This window comes from Mustela nivalis (genome assembly GCF_964662115.1).
Source record: "Mustela nivalis genome assembly, chromosome: 19".
NCBI classification, from domain to species: Eukaryota; Metazoa; Chordata; class Mammalia; order Carnivora; family Mustelidae; genus Mustela; species Mustela nivalis.
In genome coordinates, this window is record NC_139038.1 from 37,632,695 (window position 1) to 37,657,888 (window position 25,194).

The window sequence follows — 25,194 nt, forward strand, 5'->3', positions numbered from 1 at the left end:
GCCGGGGAGGCCCGGAGCGTATCAGCGGTGAGGGGGGGCGGTACTTCCGTCAGGATGGCCCAATCACAGTGGTGGGGCCCTTTCTATAAAAGCCTGAGCCACGCGCTACGCCGTTCTTTCGGATCGTCTGCAGGTGGGGTGGCTTTTTTTCCGTGGGCAGGCGCGCTGACCGCCGCGTGGGTGTGAGGGGTCGCGCAGGCTTGCAGTCCGGCCTGACGCCCTTCCGCCTCGGCGCCGTTCGCGTCTTCTGCCTCCCCGCTCGTCACCCCCCACCGACCCGGGCAGTCGGAGCCTCCAGACCTCCGCTTCCCCGCAGGTAAGGCTGGGCGGGGCCCGCTCCCCTGCGCGGCGTGGAGCCTGTGATGAGCTGCCGTACTTCTGACACCTCGTATGACAACTGCGCTCGCAGTCTGATTATCCGCGCGCTACTGAGGCTTCGGGGTGCGCCGCGCGTGCTGGCGGGGGTGGGTGCGACGCTGCCTCGTCCGGGGCGGGGAGGGGGCCTCTGCTCACGGTGCGGCGCTGTGTGCCTTCCAGGGCGGCGGGGGAGCCGCGGACGCCAGCCTGCTGGTGAGGCGGGAGCCCGGCGCGTTTGGAACCTGCGCAGGAGAGCCAAGTGGTGAGTCGGGGGGAGCAGGTCGGTCCCCACGGGAGGGACGAGGAGGCCGCGTGCGCGGAAGCAGAGATGTCCGAGCTGCGCCCCTCGTCCGAGGCCCCTGGCGTCAAATAAACGTGGTGTTCTCCGAGACCTGCGAGTGCCGCGTGGTTCTTCGTGGGCGTTCGGTCCGGGCCGGAAAGGCCACCCGCGGGGGCCCGTCGCTGCCCCCGGTCAGGGGGATCCTAATGCAGGAGGTGCGCCCTGTCTGACGTCGGGCAGTTCCCTGCCGGCTGCCTGGAACCCGCCCTGCTCGGCTGTTTCCGCTGGGCCCAGGGGCCGCGGCAGGGGAGGACCTGGTCCTGACGTGGGATCACGGTCGGGCCCAGGGCCCTGGACCCAGAGAGGCGCGCCCACGGGGATGGGAGGGGGAGCCTGGTGACGCCCCAGGCACTTTTCCGGTGTCACAGGTCCGAGTTCCTAGGGAGGAAACGTGTCAGCTTGTGGAGTGGACCTGTGCGTGGTCCGGCCCCACCGCCCCAGGCGAACTGATCCTGAGACTCCAGGGGCGGGCACCCGTGGGTTCCCATAGTTTGCGGAGCCCAAGTGGGCCCGTCTGCGATGCTGCGGTGTGTGGGCGCACTGGAATGGATTCCTGTGGTTAGTCAACACTGACCCCACCACTGCCAAACCTCCCCTAGAGATCCCGGTCTCTGAGTCCCCGCACACGGGAGCATCACCACAGGGTCAGGCCAGAGTATGGTCCTTGCGACCATGATCAAACATCTTGAGGAGTTTTCAGGAGAATTCAGTCAAGATGAACCGCAGCAAATTGAGAATCCTATGGGAGTTGGGGTGGCATCCCTTTAATGTCTGGTGGCCTTCGGAAGGGACACTAGATGTCCCAACGGTTTGGCGAGTCATGACGGGAGAACCAGGACAACTAGACTCTCCCCCTAGGATGTGATTCACTTGAAATAAGCAGGGACAGGCCAGGGTCTGAGTTGCCTCACCCAAGTGACCCAGCAGAAGCCCCAGCCTCTGCACATCCTAGCCGGAGATTCCGGAGGTGAACTGATCTCGCCCCCAACGTATGCAACCCCAAGGCCGTCTGCACCTGGCCCCCCAGTTCCAGACATTCCACTGCCATCAATCTCCCTACTGTCCCCAGGCCTGGAGGATCCGCTCCCTCCGGAACCAGCCTCCGGACTGTGCCCCAGGCTAGGTGCATACGCCTTCCAAATGCTGGTATGAGAGGCACTGGAACCCAAGAGTCATGATGAGAATGGGATGGGATGGAAGGGAGCCCGGCCGTTCTGTGATGTATTACCAGCCTTCCTCAACTGGAAAGATAACCCCCCACCCTCCTCTGAGAAGCTGCAGGCTGTGGTAGATCTCATGGAGTCCCTCTTCCAGATTCTGGGCCATCTTGGGAGGACTGCTAGCAGTTACCATGCCATGTTTAACAGAGGAAAGGGGAAGTGTACGCACCTGTGGGAGGCCTTGGCCCGGCCGCCTGGGCCAGAGCAGCTGCACCCAAGCAGCGCCCAGCATGGGACTTCACCACAGATTAAGGACAGGCCCACACCTGCGGATGCCAGGAGGTCCTCTGGGGAATCCAAGCAGGAGCTAAGAAACCCATGAACATGACTAAGGTATCCCCGGTCACCCAAGAACCAGGGAGTCCTCAGGGACAACCATGAGAAACTGAAGCTGTTAGATGTGCACTCCATTTGACCCTGAGGCCCAGGAAAGCTGCAAATGGTAAACCCCTCCTTCATGGCTCAGGGTGCCCCAGACGTGAGGAAAAACTTGAAACCTAGTGGATTTCGCTGGGACAGATGAACATCACCCAGCTAATAGAGGCTGTGAGTAGGGTCTGCACGAACAGGGAGGTCACAGCTGAAAGGGAAGCTAAAAAGAAAAGTCTGCCTCCCTGCCGTCGTCCTGAGGGAAAAGGACAGCCATGCCCAGGTTTGGCCTGTGTTAACACTCCATAGTGACAATGGGCCTGCATCTCTAAGCATCACCTGGAGACCACGCTGGCTACGAGCCCCAAAGTTCCGGGAAAGTGGAGCAAATGAATTGTACCCTCAAGGAGACTACAGCAAAGTCTGTCAGGAAGCTAAGCTTCTGTGGCCATATCTCCTACCCCCAGCTCTCCTGTGTACTCACTGCATGGGACATGCCTGGGACACTGGGTTTCCCTTCCTAGTTCTACAGACGGCCTCCCTGGTGCCAGGGAGCCTCCCAGGAAACACAGCCCGTTGGAGACAAAGGAGCAGCTTCAGGCCCCTGGGGGCAACATTAATGAGTCACAAAGATACACCATGAGAAGACCCCAATCTCCTTAGGGTCCCCGGTACCCTTTAGACAGGATGCGGTTGAGTCCAAGATTGGAGGAAACATCCCCTCAACCGCAGCGAACAGGGCTCTAGCCACTCCTGCCCTCAAGGTCTCGGGTGTCCCCTGTGAGTTCACTACTTGGGAGGAAAAAAAATCTCATGCAGATGAGTGGCACCAGTGTAAAGTCCAGCCAGAGCCTGTGGGCCCACTCCAGCTTCGCCTTTGACGGGTCCCCACTGAGATGGACATCGGCTCACATGGTCCCTAGTGCTGGTCGGCGTCTTAGGAGTCGGGACTGTACACTGTTGCCCCATCTGACTAGACTTTCCCCCAGAGACTTGCCAGTGGTGTTGCTTATTGCATTGCCTTTGAATGTGTTGCCACATTTTCCTGCTTACAGTCTTCCTCACCCTCACCTCCCTCCCCTTACCCTGGGGAACCTCAGTGCTCCTGTCAAGTCAGACAGATGGGGCACTGGGTTCAGTGCTCACACGCCTGCCACGCGCTGCCTACAGAATAAGGCCCCGTCTGCATAAATCACGGGAGGAAATGCCGGATGGAATAGTAACCGGCACCTGGCGGGACTTATAGTTTAGAGGTGATGCGGGTGCCACAGTTCACTGGACCCGTCCAACCCACTGTGGGCAGTCAGATGGAGGAGTTCGAGAGGAAGACAAAGGCTAAACAGACCTTGAGGGCACTCTTCCTCCATCCTCCTCATCACTGTTAGTCCCCACATCCTAAATACCCTCAGAGTTCATAGAAAATACCAGGTGGACCACTGCCTACCTATTAGCTTTGCAAGGCTACCAACCCAGAGCAGATGGAGATGATGCCCTCTAAGCTAAGTGTTTAAAGGAGCATCAAAGGGGGCATATCATAAGGAAAAGTTGTGTTGTGAGATGGCCTACTGGGCCAGCAGGAGAATCCCAGTCCCTGCCCCGCTCACCACACCCACCAAAGTGCCATGTACACGGAACTAGCGATGTACGAATTACTCCCCTTGCGTGTGCTTGGGCTAAGACCTCTGAGCCTGCCGCTGTCTCAAGTAAACCTCCTATCCCCCAAGGTCTCTGAGTGCCACTTGGTTCTTCGGTTGAGTGATCCAGTCTGAGTTCCACAACAGGAGCACCAGCTCGTCTCCCAGCAGTCTTGGGACAGAGCCAAGGGAGAAAGATGGTCATACCATGACTCCCCCTCTGTTGAAACTGCCTTCTCCATATTTCCCTATAAGGCCAGAAATACTGGGGGCTTTTTCGGCCCCTGCTTTCAGTAGGTCAGGAACTCTTTAATTCTTCACTAACAGGCCATGGAGCTCTGTTTTCTATTCCGCTGGGTCTTTGAAGGGCGAGGGGAGTGGACATGAACCACTTAGGCTCTCCCATGCTCCCTAGAGACCATTGGGGTTCCAAGCAACCTAGTTACGGGCGGGGTGCCACTCTCTCAGTGTTAAAGATGATCAGTACTTTTTTTTTTTTAAAGATTTTATTTGTTTATTTGACAGAGATCACAGTAGACAGAGAGGGAAGCAGGCTCCCTGCTGAGCAGAAAGCCCGATGCGGGACTCGATCCCAGGACCCTGAGATCATGACCTGAGCCGAAGGCAGCGGCTTAACCCACTGAGCCACCCAGGTGCCCCAATGATCTATACTTTGCCGAGGGGTCTAAAGGGGGATTTTCAGCAGAAGAGAGACGCAGGCCAGAAAACACAACTTTATTCACTAGAACTGAAAACAAAGCTTATTAATCTGAAGATAGACTTGAAGATTTGAGTACATGAAGCGCACTACCAGCCCCTGGCTTGACTTCACCACGCAAGGTCTCGGGTGAGGCTGGCAGTTCTAGTTTCTCTGACTTTCTGTGACTTCCCACATGCTGTTCATCTATTACAAAGCCCCAACCTTGGCATTCTCCAAGGTAGCAAGATTGGAGGTCTGTGTTGACGTTGGAACCAGAGTCTCCTAGTGTGTGAGCTGGAAGCAGGTGGCTCTGGTCCTTGGGGCACAAATACATGGTATGGTTTGTGGTGCAGCCCTCGGCCCAGGCACAGGCAGGAGTCCTGGCTTTCCCTGCCTGGACAGCGTGTGCAGCCAGACAAGGCTTTCTCTAGGGGTTAGGCACTGGGGCCCAGCCTCAAGGCTGGGCGTGTCCAGGAGGGGGCAGCAGAGGGACCTGCACTGGCTGCTCCCTCCTGTACCCAAGACCCTTGCTTTTCCTTCAGGGCCCTCAGGCAGCAGCAGGTGAAGGGAGGTGCAGACCCACTGGCTCCTTACAGCCTCTTGGGCCTGAGCCTCTGGGAAAGGTAAGACTTCGTCTGGGAGTCCCAGGAACGGATATCCGAGGATTGAGAGGATTGAGTGCAGGATGACTGAATTGGGGGGCGGGGGCTATGGAATCTCCATCCAGCCTTGCAGGGCCCTCCCAAGTTCAGGGTATGCAGCAGGAGGCGCTTCGGCCCTCCCTCTTGACATAGTCGTGCAGCCGAAAGCGGGGCTCACTGGGGGCCTTCATGGAGCGCTGCTTCAACTCCCTGTGGGGCGGGAGTGACCATGGGACAGAGTGGCTTCTACCCCAGCAAGGAGAACAGACCTCAGGTGTGGGGGGCGTTCTTCCTGGTCCAGGAAGCAGACTAGGGCTTAGCAGACTAGGACTTACTTTGCAATGGCAGTGAAGGCCAAGTCCACGTTGAGGCCTGTCTTGGCACTGGTCTCCATGAAGGGCAGCCCATACTCCTGCAAACAGGTGCTGCCAGCCAGGTGGCAGCCTGATGGGGACAGCCCGAGCCCTGGACCCCAGGGACACCGCTGGCCACCCACCCTGCCCTGGCTCACCTTGGCCAGCTTCTCCCCATCCTCCCTCTTGACCGCACGCTCCTGGGCAGAGTCCACCTGGCACGGGGGTCTTGGTGAGAACCGGCCCTGGGCTTGCCCGTTCCTCACCCCCCCCCCCAACAAGAGCCAGGGTGGAGGAGGGTGGGCCCGGGCGCTCACCTTGTTCCCCAGCAGCATAAGCACCACATCATGCTGGGCGTACTCCTGGGTCTCGGTCAGCCAGGCCTGGGGGGCAAGCTGAGGCCAGCTGGAGCCTGGCACTCCTGCCCCTTGCCCCTCCAGGCCACACTGCACAAAGCGCCTGTTGGGCTCTGGCCGATGGGAGGGGCCCAGAAATAGTGGTCCCCGTGCCAGGCTGAGGCATCGCCGACAAGTACCTTTGACAGAGCTAGAAGGTCCCCAGACCCCGTTTGGCTCTCAGGCACCCCGAGCCGCCAGAGGGGCCACTTCTCCCTGTCAGTAGGGTGCTCAGCCCTCTGGGACCCTAATGCCGACATGGCCTGTTCCGACCACCACAAGGGGGGAAAACACTGACCTGGATATTGTCAAAGGAGGCCTTGTTGGTGACATCATAGAGGAGCAGCAGTGCTGGGGGCAGAGGGCCCGTGAGAACACCGCCAGGGCCCACAGCACCTTCCTGTCACCCACACCCTTGGGCATCGCAGCCTCCACACTGCCTGCCGTGCATGCTCCCAGGGCACCTTCCTCTGAGCAGAGGCCAGGGCAGCAGGGCACCCGGGGGGCGCAGCCTCCTGTTTCCTGGGGCTGGCGCCCATGCCCACCAGCTCACCATGGGCGTCGCGGTAGTAGGCGTGGGTGACGCTTCGGAACCGCTCCTGGCCTGCTGTGTCCCAGATCTGCAGTGACAGGCACAGCCCACAAGTCAGGGCTGCCAGCCCCTGTCCCTCACCCACCCCGACCCTTCCACTCACACCCCCCCCCCCGCCTCTCACCTGCAGCTTCACCTTCATGCCATCCACATCCAGAACTTTGTTCTGAAAGACAGTCAGCCAGCTCCGCTGAGTCAGCTAGAGACAGTGCTGCCCCCTCCTGGGGGGCTCCTGAGGGTACAGTGGGGGTGGCCGCAGTGCCAGGCCAGGACTGAGCCTGAGATCGAGCAGCCCCTGGCATGCCCCCAAAATTCACTCTTATCCTGTCTGCCCCTAAGCTGGCTGGTTCTATCCCCGATGTCCACCTCCTGGTTCTCGTCTGGTCACTTCACCTCCCTGAACCTGCAGGTAAACTTGCGCCTTGAACCCATATCCTGGGATCCCCCCAGTTCTCCCCGCCCCCGTGCCTGGTGATTTCTAGGCCCCTCTCCCACTCAGCTGGCCCTCCTGATGGACTTGGAGGTGGCTGCCCCCCGCAGCCGGCCCTGTCCCGTCCCGGGCCACGTGTGTGCTTTCTCTGCCCACCTCAGAGGCCTGGCACACGGCCCCTGCCGTTCCACCGCCCTCAATGACGCAGCCCAGTCAGTCGTGGTTTGACTCCACGACTGACTGGGCTGACCCTCCCCCTCCTCCCTGCCCTGCCACAGCACCTCTCCGGACCAGCCCTGCTGCCTCACCTCCCCCTGGCGCCCAGCCCTAGTCTGCTTCCCCGCACCTCCTTGCCAGCTCAGGCTCACCACGTGCATCTGTCCCTGTACCCTGGCAGCCTGCCAATGCCTGCCCGCAGGCCCGGAGGCCCTGCCCCAACTTCTCTGAGGGGCCATCAGCTGCTCACAGCTCTACACGTGATGCTGCTTCTGCTCAGAGAGCCACCCACACGACTTAGGTGAAGTCATCCTGGTATAACCCCAGGCCCATTACTAACATTCTGTGCCTCAGTCTCTCCATCCACAAATGGGGATAACCAGGGTGCCCATCACAGTGGTTTTCTGAGCTACTGTGTGCAAAGTACTGAGGACTGGCCCAGAGCGAGAGCTAAATATTTGCTCAAATTTAAAAGACTCCCTTCCTGCTGGGACAACAGCTGTCACAGGACAGGACCTAGTACAGTAACCACAGAGCCCAGAATCTGTCCCAATACACGGTGGGTGCACATTGAGTGTTTGCTGGCTAGTAATGGTCCCCCAGCAGGCCCTCGAAGTTCAGAACTACTGGCAGGGAGTGGCCCAATCCCACGGTTACCATCTGCTGGGTGGGGCTGGGGCCCGCCAACCACTGGCTGAGGGCCTGGTGGCCTCTGGCCCTGGCAGGTGGGACCACACCGCCTCCCTCTTCCCTGAGCTCCTGCTGTCAGGGTGCTTCTGGGTCTCCCAGGAACCAGTGGCAAAGCCATCTGCCAGGCAAAGAGGAGGCTGGGGAGGACACCCCGCCTTCACTGGCACCCTTGAACTGGGGTGTGAACCAAGCGGCCTCACCTCCCTCACCACCTGCCCCAGAACCAAGAGGGAGGTGAGAAGGGGGAAGTTGGGGCCAAAACAGGCTAAGGACCACGTGTCCAGAGCCTACACTGTCCCTTTCTGGCACTTGAATCCTTGTTTCATCTCAGAAGACTTGAGGGGAACTGCACCCCCAAGCAGGGTAACTAATGGCTCCCCAGACTGGAGGGAGCCCCCTTTTCCGTTCCCAGAATGGGCCTCCCTCCCAGCCTTCCGCCAACTGGGTCTAATTAAAGGGTGAGAAAAATGCAAATTTGGGATTTGTCTAGAACACACCAGCACCTTGGCAAGACGCTCAGACTTTAGACTGGTGGGTAGAGGGGGCTCGGCTGCTCTGGCTCTCGTCATTCCCTGCTGGCCCCACAGGCTGTTAGGGTGTCAGGGGCATGTGGGGAGCCCTGAAACACAGGGGCACTCCCCCCTGCCCCAAAAAACCCCAGAGACACAGCCCTCCTGCTGGGGGCAATGTGGGAGGGGGCTCTGGCAGAGGGGAACAGCCAGGTGGGATTGTTTCCTGTGAGCTTCCTTGCCCAAGGGTAGGGACCCCCCAACCCCCAGCTCCAAGAGGGGGCATGTGCCCCACAGCCACTTCTCTCTTTGGTCCTTGGCAGGCTGCCTGGCCTCTGTGTACAGTGGGGCGGTGATGTTTTCCTCCCAAGGGAACATGGGCTTGAGTTCCCTCTGATGGCCACCCCCTGGGGCACCCAGCCCACCCACCCTGAGGCACAGAATACAGCCCCAGGCACAGGGAGTGCAACCCTCTGCTTCAGTCACATGCCACCCTCACCCATCTCCAGGACCCTTAGGGTATCCAGAGTTGGAGCATTTTGGTGGTTAAGGCATCTCACCTCAACCACCTTGACCCTGAGCGTCCCAACCAGGATGTACCCCAGGGCTAAGGGAGAACACTACCCAGGTGTATTGTGAGAACTTAATGACAGTGCAGGGGGGTGGGGCAGGGCATGGCTGGGTCGGCTCAGTGCTGAGGACATCAGCCTCCATTCTCACCCGGAAGTCGATGCCCACAGTGGAGATGAAGGTCCCCGCCAGGAATGCCCCATCCTTGAAGCGCACGAGCAGGCAGGTCTTCCCCACACCTGAGTCCCCCACCAGCATGACCTGGGGCAGTAGGATGATTAGAGGTGTTAGGACCAGAGGGGACCGAGTTGCTGGCCCACCCAGAGAGGTGTCTGGTCTTTCCTGAGCTGGCCTGGTCAGGAGTAGACGAACTATCCCAGGCCTGCAAGGAGGAGGCCTGGGGGAGACAGGGCGTCTATGGTCCCAGCTTCCACCTCCAGAAGGTTTGGTCCCCTTTCGCTTGAACAGTAGTCTGTCTCAATTAGTGGGGAGTGGGGGTGGCTGCTTCCATCCAGGGCCCTACCTAACCCCACCCCCAGACCCTAGACACCCAAGCTTGATCTGGAAGGGGAGCTTTTGGGGCTTGGTAGGGAGTGGAGTCTGGAGGTTGGTGCCTGGAGACCTTTGGAGAGGCCTCTGGGGGTAGAGACCATGGGGCTTCTTCTAATCTCATAAGATTCTGGAGGAATTTGCCACATGAGGTCAGATCTTGGCCTGAGAAGGCCCAGGTCGGGTGTGGGGACCAAGACCAAGAGGGAGCAATCAGGCCTCCCCCTCATCCACCCCTCCCCCAGCCTGCTGTCAAAGGCTCCAAAACCTGAAGACAGTGGGGACAACCCCTCTGCAGGCTTCTGCCTAGGTCTGAAGGAGGCCCCAGTGTTCCCCACTCCACTGGCAAACCTCTTCTTAGTCTCCCCTTTCCTCCAAAAAAGAGGAGACCCACAGACCCTGGGGGTGAGGGAAGGCAGCATATGGGAAATGGTGAAACTGGGGCTCGGGTGGGTGCGGGGGCCATTAGGGAATGGGGAGAGAGTGCCTGCCAGGTTCGGGACCCCTTGTCCGACCCTGCCAGCTGGGGCGTTAGGGGGCAGGCCATGCCAGCTGTTCGGTATCTGAAATCCGGGTCTGACAGCTGTGTGTGTATGCCGTGCGCGGTGTCAGCCGTGCCAGCTACAGGGTGCCGCTCGGGCGGGCTCCCTGCCCAGGGTCCGCGGAGCCCTTCATACCCTCTCCGACCCCTCCCCGCTGGGCTCAGTCCGAGCGCCACCTGCTGCACTCGCGTGGGGTGGGGGCCGGCTCACCTTGAAGGCGACGTCGTAGAAGTCGCCCCCGCCAAGCGAGGGCCGACCGGGCTGCGGGGGCCCGTTGGGCCGCGCCTGGGGGACAGGTCGCGCAGTCCCAGGGCGCGCGGGCCGGGACCCATTGGCGGCGGGCAGCGCGGAGGCAGCGGGCGCGCTGGCCCCCTTGGTCTTGGGGGTCTTCTTCCTGGACATGGCGGGCGGGCACTCAGGGAGCTCCCGCTGCAGCCGCCGCGCTCCGGGCAGCCCAGCTCCCCGCGCTCACGGAGCGCAACACGGACCCGAACCCGTCCCGCGGCAGCGGTGGCCGCGGCATCCCCGGCACCCAGCTCCCCGCCGCCCCGCCCCCGCGCCCCACAGCCCGCAGCCACTTAGGCCCGGCCTCCCGCCGCCGCCGCCAATGGCCGCGTTGGGGCGGGGGCATGCAAATGATCCGCCCGCCCGGGGGCGGGGTCACAAGGACCCCGCACTGCCCTAGGTGTGCCGGGTGGGCGCGCCTCTGCCGGGTGCGGGCAGCTCCTACCCTGCCCTCGGGCCCCGCGACCCCGCTCCGTGGCCACCTCCGTGGGGCGCTGGGCCTGTCGCTTCCCCGCGCTCTGTACACCACTCCTCCCTCACGAGATGGCCTCTGGGCCTGGGACCGGGTGGGTGGAGGAGAGTGCCCCGAGACTGGGGTGCTGAGGCAGTGGGACTGCGTGGGGCGGACACCTTGGATTTCTGTCTCTTCTCAACCAGAGATGCCAGCTGGCCCGCTGTGTCCCCACTTCTCCCCTTGGGGCAGGCAAACAAACCCCGGGCGCTCGGAGCACTCCCGGCTCAGCTGACAGCTGGTTATGGGCAGCAGGACAAGCTGGCGCTTGAGGGCCGCAGGGCGCTCTCCCCCGCAGCTTCTGCCCGCTGGGCTGAAGCCCCAGGATCCTTGGGTAAGAGGAAATCCAAGTTACAGGAGCAGCAAGCGCTCTGAGTGGCCCTTACCCCGGGGCTCTGCCCCCCGGGGTTCTGGGAGGAGAAGGAGGTGGGAGGCCCCAGGAGGTGGCTAGCTCCTTGGCCTTCTGGTGCCAGGTTGTGGCCCCAAGGAGGCCAAGTGCTGACTGTCCCACCCCATGCTGGTCCCTGGCAGACCAGTCTCCAGAACCTGACACCTCCCCTGAACTGTCTGTTTCCACCCAGGATTCTCTGGGCTTGAGAATAAGGCTGAGATGATCCTGGGACCCCAAAAGTAGTGAGCCAACATGGGGCTTGCGGGCAGCGAGGGCAGTGGTTCTGGGATCAGCCTCTGCTCTATACTCCTGTGGCAGCTGGAGGGATGGCCTGGCTGTCCCCCAGGATGTGACAGCTGTCACATGGCCCCTAGCCCATTCAGAGCCCAATAATGATAATGGACAGAAGCTGCCTCTAGGGCTCTGAGGTCTGGGAGAACACAGCCAGGGATGACCCAGGGGGTTCTGGCGGGGCCCTGCATGGGAGAGGCTGCTGGAAGCTGCCTTTTATTGTGTGTCAGCCACAAGTCGTCCTCAAAACTATCCTGTGAGGTGGGTGGTGCCAGGATCCCCAGTGACTGGGTGGGAAAACTGAGGCCCAGAGGAGGGAAGAGAGCTGTCCAAGGTCACCAGACTGGAAGGTGACAGAGCCAGGATTTGTGCCTGGGAACTCCGGATCCAGAGAACAACCCTGGCGGCATTGGCCCAGGACTCGGGAAATCCATCCCTCAAGGCCTTGTCAGAGCTGGGGGGCAAACCTGGCGAAGCCCTCTGAGAGCCCCTGGGCCTCCTTTCTTGTCTCACTCCTCAGGACCCCCCACTTCTTCCAGGCCAATGTCCATATGTGTGGGTCAAGGGGCTTGGGGTGGAGGGTCAGCTCCCACTGCTGGGGCCCTGGGGATAGCAGGTGTCCGACACTCCATGAGGCCAATTTCAGGGTGGCTGGCCCAGGCTCTCAGCCCATGCCCACTGACCCCTGGGTCCCAGGCAAGAGGTTTCCTATCTCCTCCTGTCAGCTGTTGCCCAAGGGAAACCAGAAGGGAGTTTGGGTGCCCTAGGGGTGGGGGCTGTAGGTAAGGCAGCTGAGTTGAGGGTGAGGGCTAGTGCTAATGGGGTAACCAGGAAGAGAGAGTGGGGAGCCAGGAGGGGAGGAAGGCTGAAAGCAGCCGAAGAGAACTACTTGACCTTGAAACATTTAAAATTAGAAGAATATATGTAAAAACCCAGTTCTCTGATTTCTTTCAAAGGGAGAGAGTTGTGCTCGCTTTGGCAGCACATATACTAAAGGGAGAGAGTTCTAGGACCCCGGATCATGCATTCTTTGTGCTTCTCTTGCCTTCCAGCCATCCTCCTAATCTTTGATCATTATGTCCCTTGGTTCCTCCATTTGCCATCTGTCTCACTCTCTGGAATGGAAGTTCTCTGGGTACAGGAAGCAGCTTGTCTTGGTCACTGCCATATCCCTGGCAGCTGGCTGCAGGCCTCGATTAACTTACTAAATTGGTGAAAGAAACATGAGTTAGAAATGGGCCCCACTTCAGGACACATCATTGCTAACAAGGATAAGGCAGCCTGCGTCGCAGTGTGCAGTGAGGCAAGCCTAGAATAATCAAGTAGCTCGAGCAGGGCTCTGTTGGGGAGGGACATTTGATCTGGGCTTTGAAGGCTGAGCAGGAGTCCAACAGGAGAGGAGACAGAGAGTCTTGCTAGGTGGGGGGAGTGAACACATGCAGGGTCAGAGCGCCAGTAGGCAGGCATTCGGAGGAGCAGAGGCCAAAGTGTGGTCCAGTTGCTTGGAGGAAATCCAGCTGGTAACGCAGGAGGGGGCTAGGTTCTAAAGTGAACTTGAATGTTTAGCCTAGGAGCTTGGAAACTGTTCAGCGAGAAGTAGGGAGCCATGCCTGGTTTCTGAGCAAAGCAGCATAGGACACTGCTACAGGCATACAGGGGGCGAGAGGAGGGGGGTGCGGTGCAGCCTGTAGACAGGGAGATACGTTGGAGTGGCTGGCAGAAACCCGGGGGGAGGGAACAGGGGCAGAGGAGACCTCCCAGAAATACAGAATCTGCAGGCCTGATGGTGAGGCAAGAAGAGAGCCCCTGGGGCAGAGGCGGTGGAGCGCTGAGGCACGGGCAGACGGCAAGTTCTTTGGCCTCCCGTCAGGCAGGAAGGCCTCTGTCCCCAGCCTCTGGCTCTGGGATTGCTCTGACCAATATGCAGGGCAGAAGTGACCCCATGTCCGTTTCCAGACCCAGACCCTACAGACGGGCAGCCCCTATTTCCTGTGTCCTGAAACACTCGTTCTTGGAGCCTGGCGGCCCCGCTGTGAGACAGCCCAGGCAGCCTCATGAAGAATCCCAGAGGGAAAGGAGCCCACTTGCCACCCAGGAAGTCGTCCGGTGATGGGTGCTCTGGTCCTGGGGTTCCATGCTGACCAGAAACAGCTGTCCCCACTGAGCCCGGACCAGACGGCAGATTCAAGAGCATTGGGAGATTTTTTTGTTTTTACACAACAAGAGATAACTAGACCAGGCTGCCCGCAAGGGGGAGGAAAAGGGCCAGTTTGGTGGGAAAGTTCAGGAGCATGGCCTTGGCTGGACCTGGGCTGCCCAGATTGCCGGGCTGAACTAGAGTGCAGCGTAGGGGAGGGATGCCCGTCACCCTCAACCCTCCTGGCATAGGGCTGACTCTGTTGGACAGACCAAGGTCTCCATGTCCCCATGTCTCCACAGAGAGCTGGAGCAACCCTGCAGCTATTCCTGCCTCACGGGGGATCCTCACCCTTGCACTCTCTGGTGGTGCCCATGCCAGGTACCTTCACACACTGGGGCCCCCAGCTCTCACATGCCCTCTGACTTGCCCTCCTGGGGGTTTGGCCCCTTGGTCCTGGAGTGCCCAGACACAACAGCCCTCTAGGATCTGTGGCCTGAGGCAGTCTGTCTCTGGAGGCCCCTTTCCAAGTGGGCCAAGTCAGGCAGGCTGGGGCAGGGATCAGAGTTCTTGACCTGTCGTGCCCTGCTTGGAGCCCCCTCCCCCAGGCAGGTAGCCTTCCCTGGCTCCTCCCACCCCCTGTTCTTGCCCCCACGCACTTGGCCACGGACATTGGCTCCCCGTGATTGGGGAGGAGGGTGCAGCCCCGCCTCAGCCCCAGCCTTTGGGCCTCCTGACAGCGCCCAGCCTCCCTGCTCTGCCTCCATGGAGCCCCGAATGCGTGGGTCTGTGACTGAGCAGGACTGGGGCTGGGCTGGACTCCAGAGGTCTGTTCCGAAGGGGAGAGTGGCGAAGATAAGCCCTGTGACCCCAGAGCACCTCCAGTAAGTCAGTCCTCGTGAAGTTAGCTGTCTGCGATCTCAGGGGAGGGACCCTGGCGGGGAAGGGTGCCCGCAGGCAGGAGCCGCAGCTGGATCCCTGGCGTGCTGAGGGACCCCGGGAATGTGGTGTCTCTGGACCCCTCCCCTCTCCCTGAAACGAGGGGGCGGGAGGAGCTGATCTCTGAGGTCCCTTCCAGCTCCAGCACCTTCTGTTCTAGGAAATCCACGTGAACGTTGCTATAGAGACGATATAGAGGAGCCGCAGCAGCTCGGAATTGGACCTCCACCCAGAAGAGAGAGGAAAGAGTCACCCCAGGAAACAGCTGACGTCAGGGGTGTGTTTGCCCCTCCCCCACGCCAGGTGCCTAGGGGCCACGCTGAGTGTCCTGCGCCCTCCAGGACACACCCCACACCCCACCTGCCGTGGGCTCACCTTTGTGGCCCTGAGGCCCTCCTGGGCAAGTGGTAAGGGGTAGGCGTCCGCCCCGCCTCCGTGGGACAGGAACTGTTGGGTGCGGGCTGGGCAGTGGGCTGTTCCCTTGGCGGTGTGCCCGCAGGATCTGCCCTCGGGCTTTCCTTCCCACTGCAGCTCGGGGACTCACACCTGAGTGCTCTGGGTGGTATCAGGATGCAAAACATGCGTGCCCTGGAGCCCAGTGCGGAGCGGAGGCGGGCAGGGAGCTGATCAGATCCAGACTCTGCAGCAAGGCACGAGGTGGGCGTGCGAGACCTCGGGCAGGAGGATCGCAGAGCAGCCCAGGAGCTCCTGACTGCCCTCTGGGGGCAAGGGCTCTGCTTGCATCCGCTGTTCTTGTTTTCTTTTTTTTTTCTTTTTTTTTTTTTTTTTTTAGTGATTTGGAAGCTTTTTTTATTTTTATTTTTTTTTATTATTATTATTATTTTTAGATTTTATTTATTTATTTATTTGACAGAGAGAGATCACAAGTAGGCAGAGAGGCAGGCAGAGAGAGAGAGGAGAAAGCAGGCTCCCTGTGGAGCAGAGAGCCCGATGCGGGACTTGATCCCAGGACCCTGAGATCATGACCTGAGCCGAAGGCAGCGGCTTAACCCACTGAGCCACCCAGGCGCCCTGTTCTTGTTTTCTTGATTAGGAAAGGGCCGCGTGATTTGGGGCAGGGGAGCCTGTCAGCAACACAAAAGGTAAAGGCAAGAATCAAAGTTCTTGTTTCCCCCAGACCCTGTGCCCCGGTGGTTACCATTAGGAGGTTTGGTGGGGGAGGTGGGTGTCTGGGTCTCCCGTAGCTGCGGAAACAAATAATCTAGGCAAACACCGTGCCTGGCAAAACAGCCCGGACACGTTATCCTACACTCGGGAGGCCACAGGGTGCAGTGAGGCTTCTGGAGCTAAAGCAAGCAGGCTTCTTTCTGGGGAGAACCCTTGCCTCTTCAGCTTCTGGTGGTCTCTAGCTTGTTTAGACCTGCACATTATATTATACTAAATTCATTGCTTTATGCATGAATATGCATTAAATATATGGAGATGTGACCGTGTCCCCTAAGAATATATATAAAATCACAATTATCTGATCTTTGCACATTTGATAAAATTTTCCTCCCCAGAACAGATCTGGAGAGAGTGTCTTTTCCTGGCGTGGCTCCTACGTTTTCAACTGCTTCCTTCATGATTGGTCTACTTGGGCTTTTTATTTCTGCTGGAATCAGTTCTAATAGTTTGTCTTGTTCTACTGTCTAAATATCAAAAGTTTACAAACAATTGTATGTCATTTTCCTTTGTAATTTTTAAAAAGATTTTATTTATTTGTTTGCCAGAGAGAGAGTGAGAGAGAAAGTACAGGCAGGGGGAGCAGCCCGCAGAGGGAGAAGCAGGCTTCCGGCTGAGCAGGGACCCCGACGTGGGGCTTGATCCCAGGATCTTGGGATCATGACCCGAGCCGGAGGCAGAGGCTTAACCAACTGAGCCCCCCAGGCATCCCTCTTTTGTAATTTTTAACTCTATTTCTGGGAATAAACCTATGTTCTTAATTGTAATGGTCTGCATTTTATTTTTCTCTCTCAGTGACATTTGCCAGCAGGTTCTTTTAGAAAGTCTTTTGGGTTTTTTGTTGATGTTGTTTGTTTTTTTTCAACACAGGGCTTGAATTCAGGACCCTGAGGTTGAAACCTGAGCTGAGATAAAGAGTCAGACGCTTAGTGGACTGGGCCACCCAGGTGCCCCATAATCTTAGTAGCCTTAAATATTAAAAATAGCTCTTGATTTTATTAATTCATTCTACTCTTTCTTTTAAAATAACTAATTTATGCTCTTGGGGCTCTGGCCGGCTCAGTCAGGGGAGCCTGGTACTCTTGATCTTGAGGTCGTGAGTTTGAGCCCAACGTTGAGTATAGAGACTACTGAAAAAAATAAAGTTTAGAATAAAGTGATTACTTTGGTAAGTTTTTCCATAGGTTTTTTCATAAAATAACTAATACGTGCTTTTAGATTTCTAATTTCCTTCTTTCTACTTTGTTTTGGTTTGTTCTGGAGTTGTTTTTCTAGAACATTGATGTGAATGCTTAGTTTATAAACTAGTTTGAGTTTTCACGCTTCATACTAGAAAAAGTGATGGGGCGCCTGGGTGGGTCAGTGGGCTAAAGCCTCTGCCTTCAGCTCAGGTCATGATCTCAGGGTCCTGGGATCAAGCCCCCTGCCCCCCCCCCTGCATCAGGCTTTCTGCTCAGCAGGGAGCCTGCTTCCCCCCACCCCCTGCCTGCCTCTCTGCCTACTTGTGATCTCTGTCTGTCAAATAAATAAATAAAAATCTTAAAAAAAAAGAAAAAGAAAAAGTGATATTATCAGTTTCTCTCCATGTATAACTTTGTCTCCCACTGATTTAATAAGATGTATGCTTATTACTGTTCATTTCTATACAATCTGATTTTGATTTTCTTTCTTTTTTGGCCCAAGAATTATTTATTTATTTATTTATTTATTTAAAGATTTCATTTATCTTTATTTGAGAGAGAGCGAAAGTGAGACAGATCACAGAGGGAGAGGGAGAAGCAGACTCGCTACTGAGCAGAGAGCCCCATGTGGGGCTCGATACCAGGACCCCAGGATCGTGACCTGAGCCGAAGGCAGGTCATGCTTAACTGACTGAGCCACCCAGGCACCCTAAAATAAATAAAATCTTTAAAAAAATATAAAGTGTACAATTTGAGGGGCACCTGGCTGGCTCAGTTGGAAGAGCACATGACTCTTGATCTCAGGGTCTTGAGTTTGAGCCCCACATGGTGTAGAGCTTCCTTATGTAAATAAAACTTAAAAAAAAAATAAGGTGTACGATTTGGTAAGTTTTGACATATGCATACACCCATGAAGCCATCACTGCAACTAAGATAATGAAGGAATCTGTTCCTTCTGCATTCACCTTGCAATTGCCTGGATTGTCAGGATGTCTTGCCTTGGCCCAAGATTCTTTGCACAAAGACATCTGTTCAGGCCTTTCCTCAGGGGGCATCCCAGTGTTAGGGTGGGCTTGGCGGAGCCTCTGCTGGACTTAAGACGTGGTGGGATGAGCAGGTAAAAGGACCCACAGTGCCTCTGGGGAAGAGTGGGGCTGAAGGCCACTTGTTTGCCTAATCATTTCCTCTAATCTTGCCAAAATATTGTTACACAACTTAGAACACAGTGCTGTTCAAACTCTCTTTACCTTTACTGACTTGAAAAACATGGGGAGTGCCTGGATGGCTCAGTGGGTTAAAGCCTCTGCCTTCGGTTCTGGTCACTGGGTTCTCTGCTCAGCGGGAAGCCTGCTTCCTCCCTCTCTCTCTGCCTGCCTCTCTGCCTCCTTGTGATCTCCATCTGTCAAATAAATAAATAAAGTCTTTAAAAAATAAATATAAAAAAGAAAAACAATCCTCTCCTTGCTTTGAAAAGTTCAACAAAGGTGTAACAAAGTCTCCCACAATAATTTTGTATATATGTTTTCTAAGATTTATTTATTTATTTGACAGAGGGAGAGAGCACAAGCAGGGGGAGTGGCAGGCAGAGAGAGAGGAAAAAGCAGGCTCCCCACTAACCAGGGAGCCCAATGTGGGGCTCAATCTGAGGACCCTGGGCTCATGACCTGAGCCGAAGGCAGAACCTTAACCCACTGAGCCACCCAGGTGCCCAATTTTGTGTATTTCTAACAGTTGTGCTGATGTTCTGTTTTTGAGAATGCAACACGCTATTACATATTCTACACAATCGTACCTTTAAATAGTGTAAAAATAAAGGACTCCACCCCCCCTTTTTTAAAAAATCATGTTTTAAAGATTTTATTTATTTATTTATTTGACAGAGATCACAAGTAGGCAGAGAGGCAGGCAGAGAGAGAGAGAGGAGGAAGCAGGCTTCCTGCCAAGCAGAGAGCCCTATGTGGGGCTTGATCCCAGGACCCTGGGATCATGACCTGAGCGGAAGGCAGAGGCTTTAACCCACTGAGCCACCCAGGAGCCCCCAAAATCTTTTTCTTTAGTTCTATTATTCTGGTATTAAACTGCCAACCTACCTTCTATAGGTCTTTATTTTCCCATTCTTTTATTTGTTATTTGTCTTTGTTTTGTCCCTGAAAACAGCATTTACCTGGATTTAGTATGTCTTTTCATTATGAGAATCCTTGTTGTTTAGCAGGAGAATTTGGCGAATTTACAGTTATTATGCTCACCCATGTTCTCAGTCTTATTTTGCCTGTTCTGTTTAATACATTGATCTGTTGTTTTCCTTTGTAATCCTTTACTGGGCCTATCAGGTTTGCTTGTGTTCCCGCCTCCAAGTTTTCCCTTTCATGCTAATAGTTAGCATTAACTGTTTTGTTTTTGTTTTTTAGATTTTATTTATTTATTTAACAGAGAGAGATCATAAGTAGGCAGAGAGGCAGGCAGAGAGAGAGAGAGGAGGAAGCAGCCTCCCTGCTGAGCAGAGAGCCTGATGTGGGACTCGATCCCAGGACCCTGAGATCATGACCTGAGCCAAAGGCAGCGGCTCAACCCACTGAGCCACCCAGGCGCCCCTTGTTTTTGTTTTAGAGAAAGAGAGAGGAAAAGAAGCAAGGTGGGGCAGAGAGAGAGAGGGAGAGAATCTTAAACAGGTTCGGTGGCCAGCCAGGCGCCTGATCCAGGGTTCGGTCTCACCACCCTGAGATCATGACCTGAGCCAGGATCAAGAGCCAGACACTTAACCAATTGAGCCACCTAGGTGCCCCTCATTAACTGCTAATTAAGAACCTTAAGGGGGCGCCTGGCTGGCTCAGCTGGAAGAACATACAGCTCTTTTTTTTTTTTTTAATATATATTTTATTTATTTATTTGACAGAGAGAGATCACAAGTAGACAGAGAGGCAGGCAGAGAGAGAGAGAGAGGGAAGCAGGCTCTCCACTGAGCAGAGAGCCCGATGCGGGACTCGATCCCAGGACCCTGAGATCATGACCTGAGCCGAAGGCAGCGGCTTAACCCACTGAGCCACCCAGGTGTCCCGGAACATACAGCTCTTGATCTTGGGGTTGTGAGTTCAAGCCGCACACTGGGTGCAGAGATTACTTAAATTAAAAAATAAAAAAAAACCTTTAGAAAGCTCACTTTAAAACCTGTTTTATCAGTAATTAAAGAATCTTCCAATGTCCTCCTCCCTGAATCAGACAAGATCTCTGGCACCTTTTATTTTCTCTGTTCGTTGAAACAGTCTAGAATTTCATTTCCAGGTAATTAATTTCTTGCTTAAACATGTGCTTTCTCTTTCAGAAATCTTTTAGAAGCAATTGCATGGGCTCCAAAACCCTCTTCACACCATCATTTAGACTTGAATAGTCTGTTTTTGTCATTTTGCAACTCTGTTTCTTACGGGTCTGTCTTCCGTTGACTGTCACTTGACTGAAATTAAAAGCTTGGGTTTGAAACAGAATCCCAGAAATACTTCTTGCTTCCTATGTACACGGCGAGGTCCACTTGGCCACTTACTAAGGCCTGTGGCTTAGTAACCTTATTTTTTTTCTTTTATGTCAGCTCTACAGCCGACATGGGGCTTGAACTCATGACCCTGAGATCAAGAGTCCCACGCGCCACCCACTGAGCCAGCAGACACTCTGGTTACCTCATTCAGTAAGGAATACGACTAGGGCTCCTAGATCTGGGAAGACTCAGGGGAATAAGGCAGTGAATGAATGATGGAGAAGTGAAGAAGTGAGTTTACTCCTCTGGTCTCTCAAAAGGCTGATCCACTTCCTGTGCTCTCCCCGTGTCATCTACCTTTCCCTGTCTGTGGACGCTCTTCCCTCAGACTGGAAACCCAGTCAAGCCTCTACTATGTTAAGAAAAAAACCTTTGCCACTCCTCTTTCCTCTCACATAGAAGCTTCTAGAAACAATGGGCCACATGCCACATCTACACTCCCTTGCCACCAACCTGCTGGCCTCTGGCTTCCTAGCTAACCCTCCACTCCAGGTGCCCTCAGTAAAGGTCATGGGTGAACACCGCGCCTTCAGCTTTGCGCAGGTGACACAGCAGGATCGAGGAACAGGATGACCCTGAGTAGTAGGGGCCCCAACTTACCTGGGGACAAATACTCTACCTGCAGTTGGTAGCCCATAAATGTGTCCCCTGAATGTGTGATGCAAATCAGCACATGGACTAGGGACTGGGGAAGCTTCCTGGAGGAGGAGGCAACTCAAGTTGAGTCTGCAAGCATGAGGAATCTCGGAGGTGGGATGGAAAAGTGTTCCAGGCAAAGGGAACAACATGGGGAAAGGCTAGGAGGTGGGAGGCTGTAGAGAGTTCTAGAAGCCCCACGTGGGGGTACATATGAACCTGTGCCGTGAGGGAGGACCAAGGAGGGGAACGTGTGGCTGCACCATCCCCAGCCCCTGGCTCTGTTCCTGTGGCCTGAGCCCCTGCTGGGTTCTCCCCTGTAACTTTCCCTGTGCCTCAGCCTCCTCCTTCTCTGAGGCACTCTCGCTCAGACTCCCTCCAAGTCCTCTTTCTTCTCCTTTTCTAGGATGGGGTTCCCTGCCTCTGGAGTTTCTCACCTGCCCCAGGTCTGTGCACCCCCTCCCTGCTGCACACCTCGCCTCCAGGTGCACTCTGGGCGCCTTCTCAAGCGGCCTATGGTGCCCCGTTTCCAGAACAACACCCTCCCATTTCCCTCCATGTCCTTCCTCCCTGAGGGCATCTCCACCCAGCCGATAGCCCCTGCACCCATCCCAGCACCCAAACCCCAGCCAGGGCACCATCTGAGCCTCCTTCTCTCCCCAGTCCCAGGTCTCTTCCGGCCTCATCCCATCAACCCCACCTTGCTTTAGACCTCATACCAGTGCTTCCAAACTGGGTTCCCGAGTACTCTGTGAGTCTGCACAAAAACTTTCCTGAAGCCCAAGGGGCTTGGGCTCTACAGTCCCTCCCCATTCCCCCTTGTGTCTAACTTAAGTCCCTCTCCCTCCTCAGTAGGGAATTGGTCCAAGAGGCCCAGAGTTGGAGACAAAGGGCGTTGTGGGAGTTGAGCCCTGAGAAAGGACCACAGCGGCCAGAGCTGGACTTCACACCCCGCCACCCCGGGGCCACCGGGAGATGCTCTGTTTGTTCCTGGGCCCTTTGACTGCCAGGAAATGGCAGGCGACCGAGTCCCTGTTGATCCTTGGCCTTTGCCCGCACAGGACCTCCACCTGTTCCTCCTTGGATCTTTCCTGAGAGTTGGCTCTGGGCTGGATGGGATCCTCCCCCAGCCCTTAGACATTGGCCTGCTGTCTCCATTACACAGATGAGGACGGGGAGGGATGTGGGTGCCACTTCACGCCCAAGTGAAGAGCAGAGCTGCAGGGTGTCCCACGGTGACCTGCTTGGGCTCTCCCAATGACAGACAACAGGACATGGACCCATCACTTGTGCTTCTAGTTGAGGTGTACCAGTTAGTTCAAATGGAGAGACGGGACACATAAAGGAAGTGTCTTGAGGCCTTGGGATGCAGCCTCAGTCCGGGGCTCAGGACTGTGGCATAGGGGCCTGGTCCTTGTGGGAATCAGCGGACTTACCCCTGTGACCATTTGGCCAACTTAGGTCAGACATCTACCAGCGGCCCAACGGAGGAACAACTTTATGACTTTTTCATTAAAAGTCACAGAGCATAACATCCCCTCTTAAAAAGAGCACAATTCGGTGATTTTAAAAAATATCTTATTTATTTATTTGACAGAGAGAGAGAGAGAACCAGTGGGCAGAGAGGCTGGCAGAGAGAAAGGAAGGGAAGCAGGCTCCCCGCTGAGTAAAGAGCCCGATGCGGGGCTCGATTCCAAGACCCTGAGATCATGATCTGAGCTGAAGGGAGAGCCTTAACCCACTGAGCCACCCAGGCACCCCAATTCGGTGATTTTAAGTGTATTTACAAGCCTGTGCACCCAGCACCACTACCTAATTCCAGAACGTCCTCACGGTCTCAGAAGGAAACCACTAGCAGTGACTACCCCCGCGCCCCCAGCCCCGAGAGCCCCCAGAGGGCTTCGTTTATAGATTTGGAGGGACGCAGGCGGCAGAGACAGCCTCCTTCGCTCGGCCGGCGGGTGGGCGGCGGTGGGGATGCTGCACTGGGCCCCTCTGGCTGAGGCCCGCCGGGGCATCTCCTCCGGGACGGTGGGCACTGGCCCTCACAGCTCGCCGGCGCCACGAGAGGACGCGGCGCGTTTGCCCCGAGCGCCTACCACGTGCGGGGCGCTTGGAATACCGCGGAGCCGCGACCGGACGGAGATGTTCCGAGGTCGCCCGCCGCGGGCTTATCCCTGACGGTGTTTGCACAGCCGCGACGCTCCCGACTGCGCAGGGCGGAGACGCGCGGACGCGGCGGGGACCAGACTCCCGAGGGCGCGGGTGGGGAGCGGAGCAGAGACCCCGCCGCCGCTCGGCAGGAGAAGAGCCAGAGGCCGCGCGGCGCCCCGCCCACTCCCCGAGCCAGGACGGGGCGGGGCCCGGTGGCACCCCACCCCCCGCGGCCGACCTGCAGAGCGAGGGGCGGGGCCAGAAGACGCCCCGCCCCGCCCGCCCCGCGCGGCGCCGGGAGGAGGAGGAGCGGCGGCGGCGGGCCCGCACTAGAGCGCGAGCGCGCGACCGGCCTGCCGTGGACGCAGAGCGCGGCCGGGCCCGAACGCCGAGGGGACGTCGCGCAGGCAGACAGGCCGCGGCTGCCGCCGAATCCCGCCCCGCGCCCCGCCATGCCGTCCGCGGGCCCTGCCTGAGCCGCGGCCACCGGCGCCGGGCGGGCTCGGGGGCTCGGGGAGGGGGGCTCGGGGCCGGGCCGGGGCCATGCGCGCGCTGCCCTGACGATGCTGCCCGCCGCGCCCGCCCGCCTGGCGCTCGCCCTGGGCCTGGGCCTGTGGCTTGGGGCGCTGGCGGGGGACACCGGGCGCGGCTGCGGGCCGTGCGCGCCCCCCTGCCTCTGCGGCCCGGCGCCCGGCTCCGCCTGCCGCGTCAACTGCTCCGGCCGCGGACTGCGGACGCTTGGACCCGCGCTGCGCATCCCCGCCGACGCCACCGCGCTGTGAGTACCTCGTCGCCCCGCGCCGCGAGCCGGGCTGTTGCCATGGCGCCGGGCGGGCGCCGGGTCTCGGGGGCGCCCCGGGCGTGGGGCGGCCTCGGCGCGCCTGCACCCTCGGCTCCGGAGAGAGGCCCGGCCGGGCAGGCCGCCGGCCTGGCGGGCCTCGCAGGGCGTGGGCGCGTCCCCGGCCTCTGAAGGGGAAACGGAGTGCGGGCCAGGCCTCTCCCAGGGCGAGGCTCCAGCGCAGTGAGGTCGGCCCGACTAAATAAGGAAAACCCGGGACCGCGGGCGGCCCTCAGCCCCCCTGGCCTGGGCCGGGGCGAGGCCGAAGAATCCCGGCGTCTGCAAACGCAGAAACGTCCCACCGGGTGGGGCTCCGCAGTCGCGAGTTGATGGGGGACCTGAGACAGTGCGCAGGGGCAGGGTGGAAGGTGTTCGAAGGGAACCGGCCGACACTTAGACGACAATTACGGACTAACAGGATGCAGCCTGGCCTGGGGGATGCTCTGCACCTGGGAGCCCTGCAGCGGGAAGCCGGGAGGAGGAGAGCTCCGTCTGGGATGGCGGGGAAGGCCTCCCTGAAGAGGGGTCTGGACAGAGATGTGAAGGATGTCTGAGGCTTGGCCCGATGCTTGAGGAGGAGTGGGAAGGTGGCGGGAGGACCTCAGGCGGGAACCGTGTGGCCAGGGCAAGGGAGTTGTGCGGGAGTGGGGCAGGACGGGAGGGACCCGTCAAGGGCTCTGATGTGGTCCCCGGACAGTGGGCATGTGAGGTTGCAGAAGTAGTTCAGAACGCTGGCGGGCTGTTGTCCAGTTTCCGTTTTGGAAGTGATGGTGTAGCCTCCATGGAGAACTTGTCAGTTTGTTAGCCGTGTGCCAGGCTCTGGCTGTGATGGATGCCCTCAGAGGCAGAGGTACGGGGAAGATGGCTTTTTACACACGAGAACACAGACTCAGGTGCTGGGACTTGCCCAGGTAACAAGCTGTGGCCAGCACATGGCAGAGCTGGGTTTGACTGAGGTGCTCAGGACCCAGAGTTGGAATGACAGGGTGCATGGGACCAGCATTTGCAGATAG

The 25,194-nt window shown here is 57.5% G+C and overlaps 3 protein-coding genes and 1 long non-coding RNA gene across 5 annotated transcripts in view; 3 read left to right on the top strand and 1 right to left on the bottom strand.

The window, feature by feature from the left end:
• Positions 1 to 42: 42 nt before the first annotated feature.
• LOC309854395 lies at positions 43 to 748 on the top strand. The gene is made up of 2 exons (XR_014306199.1): positions 43 to 316; positions 538 to 748. It is a non-coding gene; the product is annotated as an uncharacterized lncRNA (long non-coding RNA).
• Positions 749 to 4,640: 3,892 nt separating this feature from the next.
• On the bottom strand, positions 4,641 to 10,656 carry RAB26 (RAB26, member RAS oncogene family). Of its 2 annotated transcripts, none has more exons than XM_082713480.1 (9): positions 10,318 to 10,656; positions 9,167 to 9,277; positions 6,726 to 6,767; positions 6,563 to 6,629; positions 6,308 to 6,360; positions 5,932 to 5,997; positions 5,773 to 5,829; positions 5,597 to 5,673; positions 4,641 to 5,471 (listed from the first exon to the last, which is right to left on the bottom strand). In XM_082713480.1, the coding sequence occupies exons 1-9, from the start codon at positions 10,507 to 10,509 to the stop codon at positions 5,369 to 5,371; spliced, it is 768 nt and encodes a 255-aa protein (XP_082569606.1). In that variant the 5' UTR covers positions 10,510 to 10,656; the 3' UTR covers positions 4,641 to 5,368. The 2 variants fall into 2 exon arrangements, with proteins under 2 accessions (XP_082569606.1, XP_082569605.1); XM_082713479.1 differs by having other exon boundaries at positions 5,932 to 6,009.
• On the top strand, positions 10,519 to 16,343 carry LOC309854397 (uncharacterized protein). The gene is made up of 6 exons (XM_082713481.1): positions 10,519 to 10,894; positions 11,050 to 11,237; positions 14,025 to 14,103; positions 14,822 to 15,068; positions 15,716 to 15,764; positions 16,185 to 16,343. The coding sequence occupies exons 1-4, from the start codon at positions 10,737 to 10,739 to the stop codon at positions 14,832 to 14,834; spliced, it is 438 nt and encodes a 145-aa protein (XP_082569607.1). The 5' UTR covers positions 10,519 to 10,736; the 3' UTR covers positions 14,835 to 15,068; positions 15,716 to 15,764; positions 16,185 to 16,343.
• A 7,351-nt stretch (positions 16,344 to 23,694) lies between these two features.
• PKD1 (polycystin 1, transient receptor potential channel interacting) overlaps positions 23,695 to 25,194 on the top strand; it is a 41,503-nt gene continuing 40,003 nt past the window's right edge. The window contains exon 1 of the mRNA XM_082713482.1: positions 23,695 to 24,121. Coding sequence (XP_082569608.1) covers positions 23,907 to 24,121 — 215 coding nt within the window. The 5' untranslated portion in view covers positions 23,695 to 23,906. The remainder of the gene's footprint in view (positions 24,122 to 25,194) is intronic.

Bases quoted from the DNA above. Each gene is read 5' to 3' on its own strand.
- LOC309854397 (XM_082713481.1), top strand. From the start codon at position 10,737: ATGCAAATGATCCGCCCGCCCGGGGGCGGGGTCACAAGGACCCCGCAC. The intron at 10,895-11,049 runs GTCGCTTCCCCG...CTTCTCAACCAG, and splicing joins CTCCGTGGGGCGCTGGGCCT to AGATGCCAGCTGGCCCGCTG. The intron at 11,238-14,024 runs GTAAGAGGAAAT...ATGTCTCCACAG, and splicing joins TGAAGCCCCAGGATCCTTGG to AGAGCTGGAGCAACCCTGCA.
- RAB26 (XM_082713479.1), bottom strand. From the start codon at position 10,509: ATGTCCAGGAAGAAGACCCCCAAGACCAAGGGGGCCAGCGCGCCCGCT. The intron at 6,768-9,166 runs GTGAGAATGGAG...ACTGTCTTTCAG, and splicing joins CTGTGGGCATCGACTTCCGG to AACAAAGTTCTGGATGTGGA. The intron at 6,010-6,307 runs GTCAGTGTTTTC...AGCTGGCCTCAG, and splicing joins CCTCCTTTGACAATATCCAG to CTTGCCCCCCAGGCCTGGCT.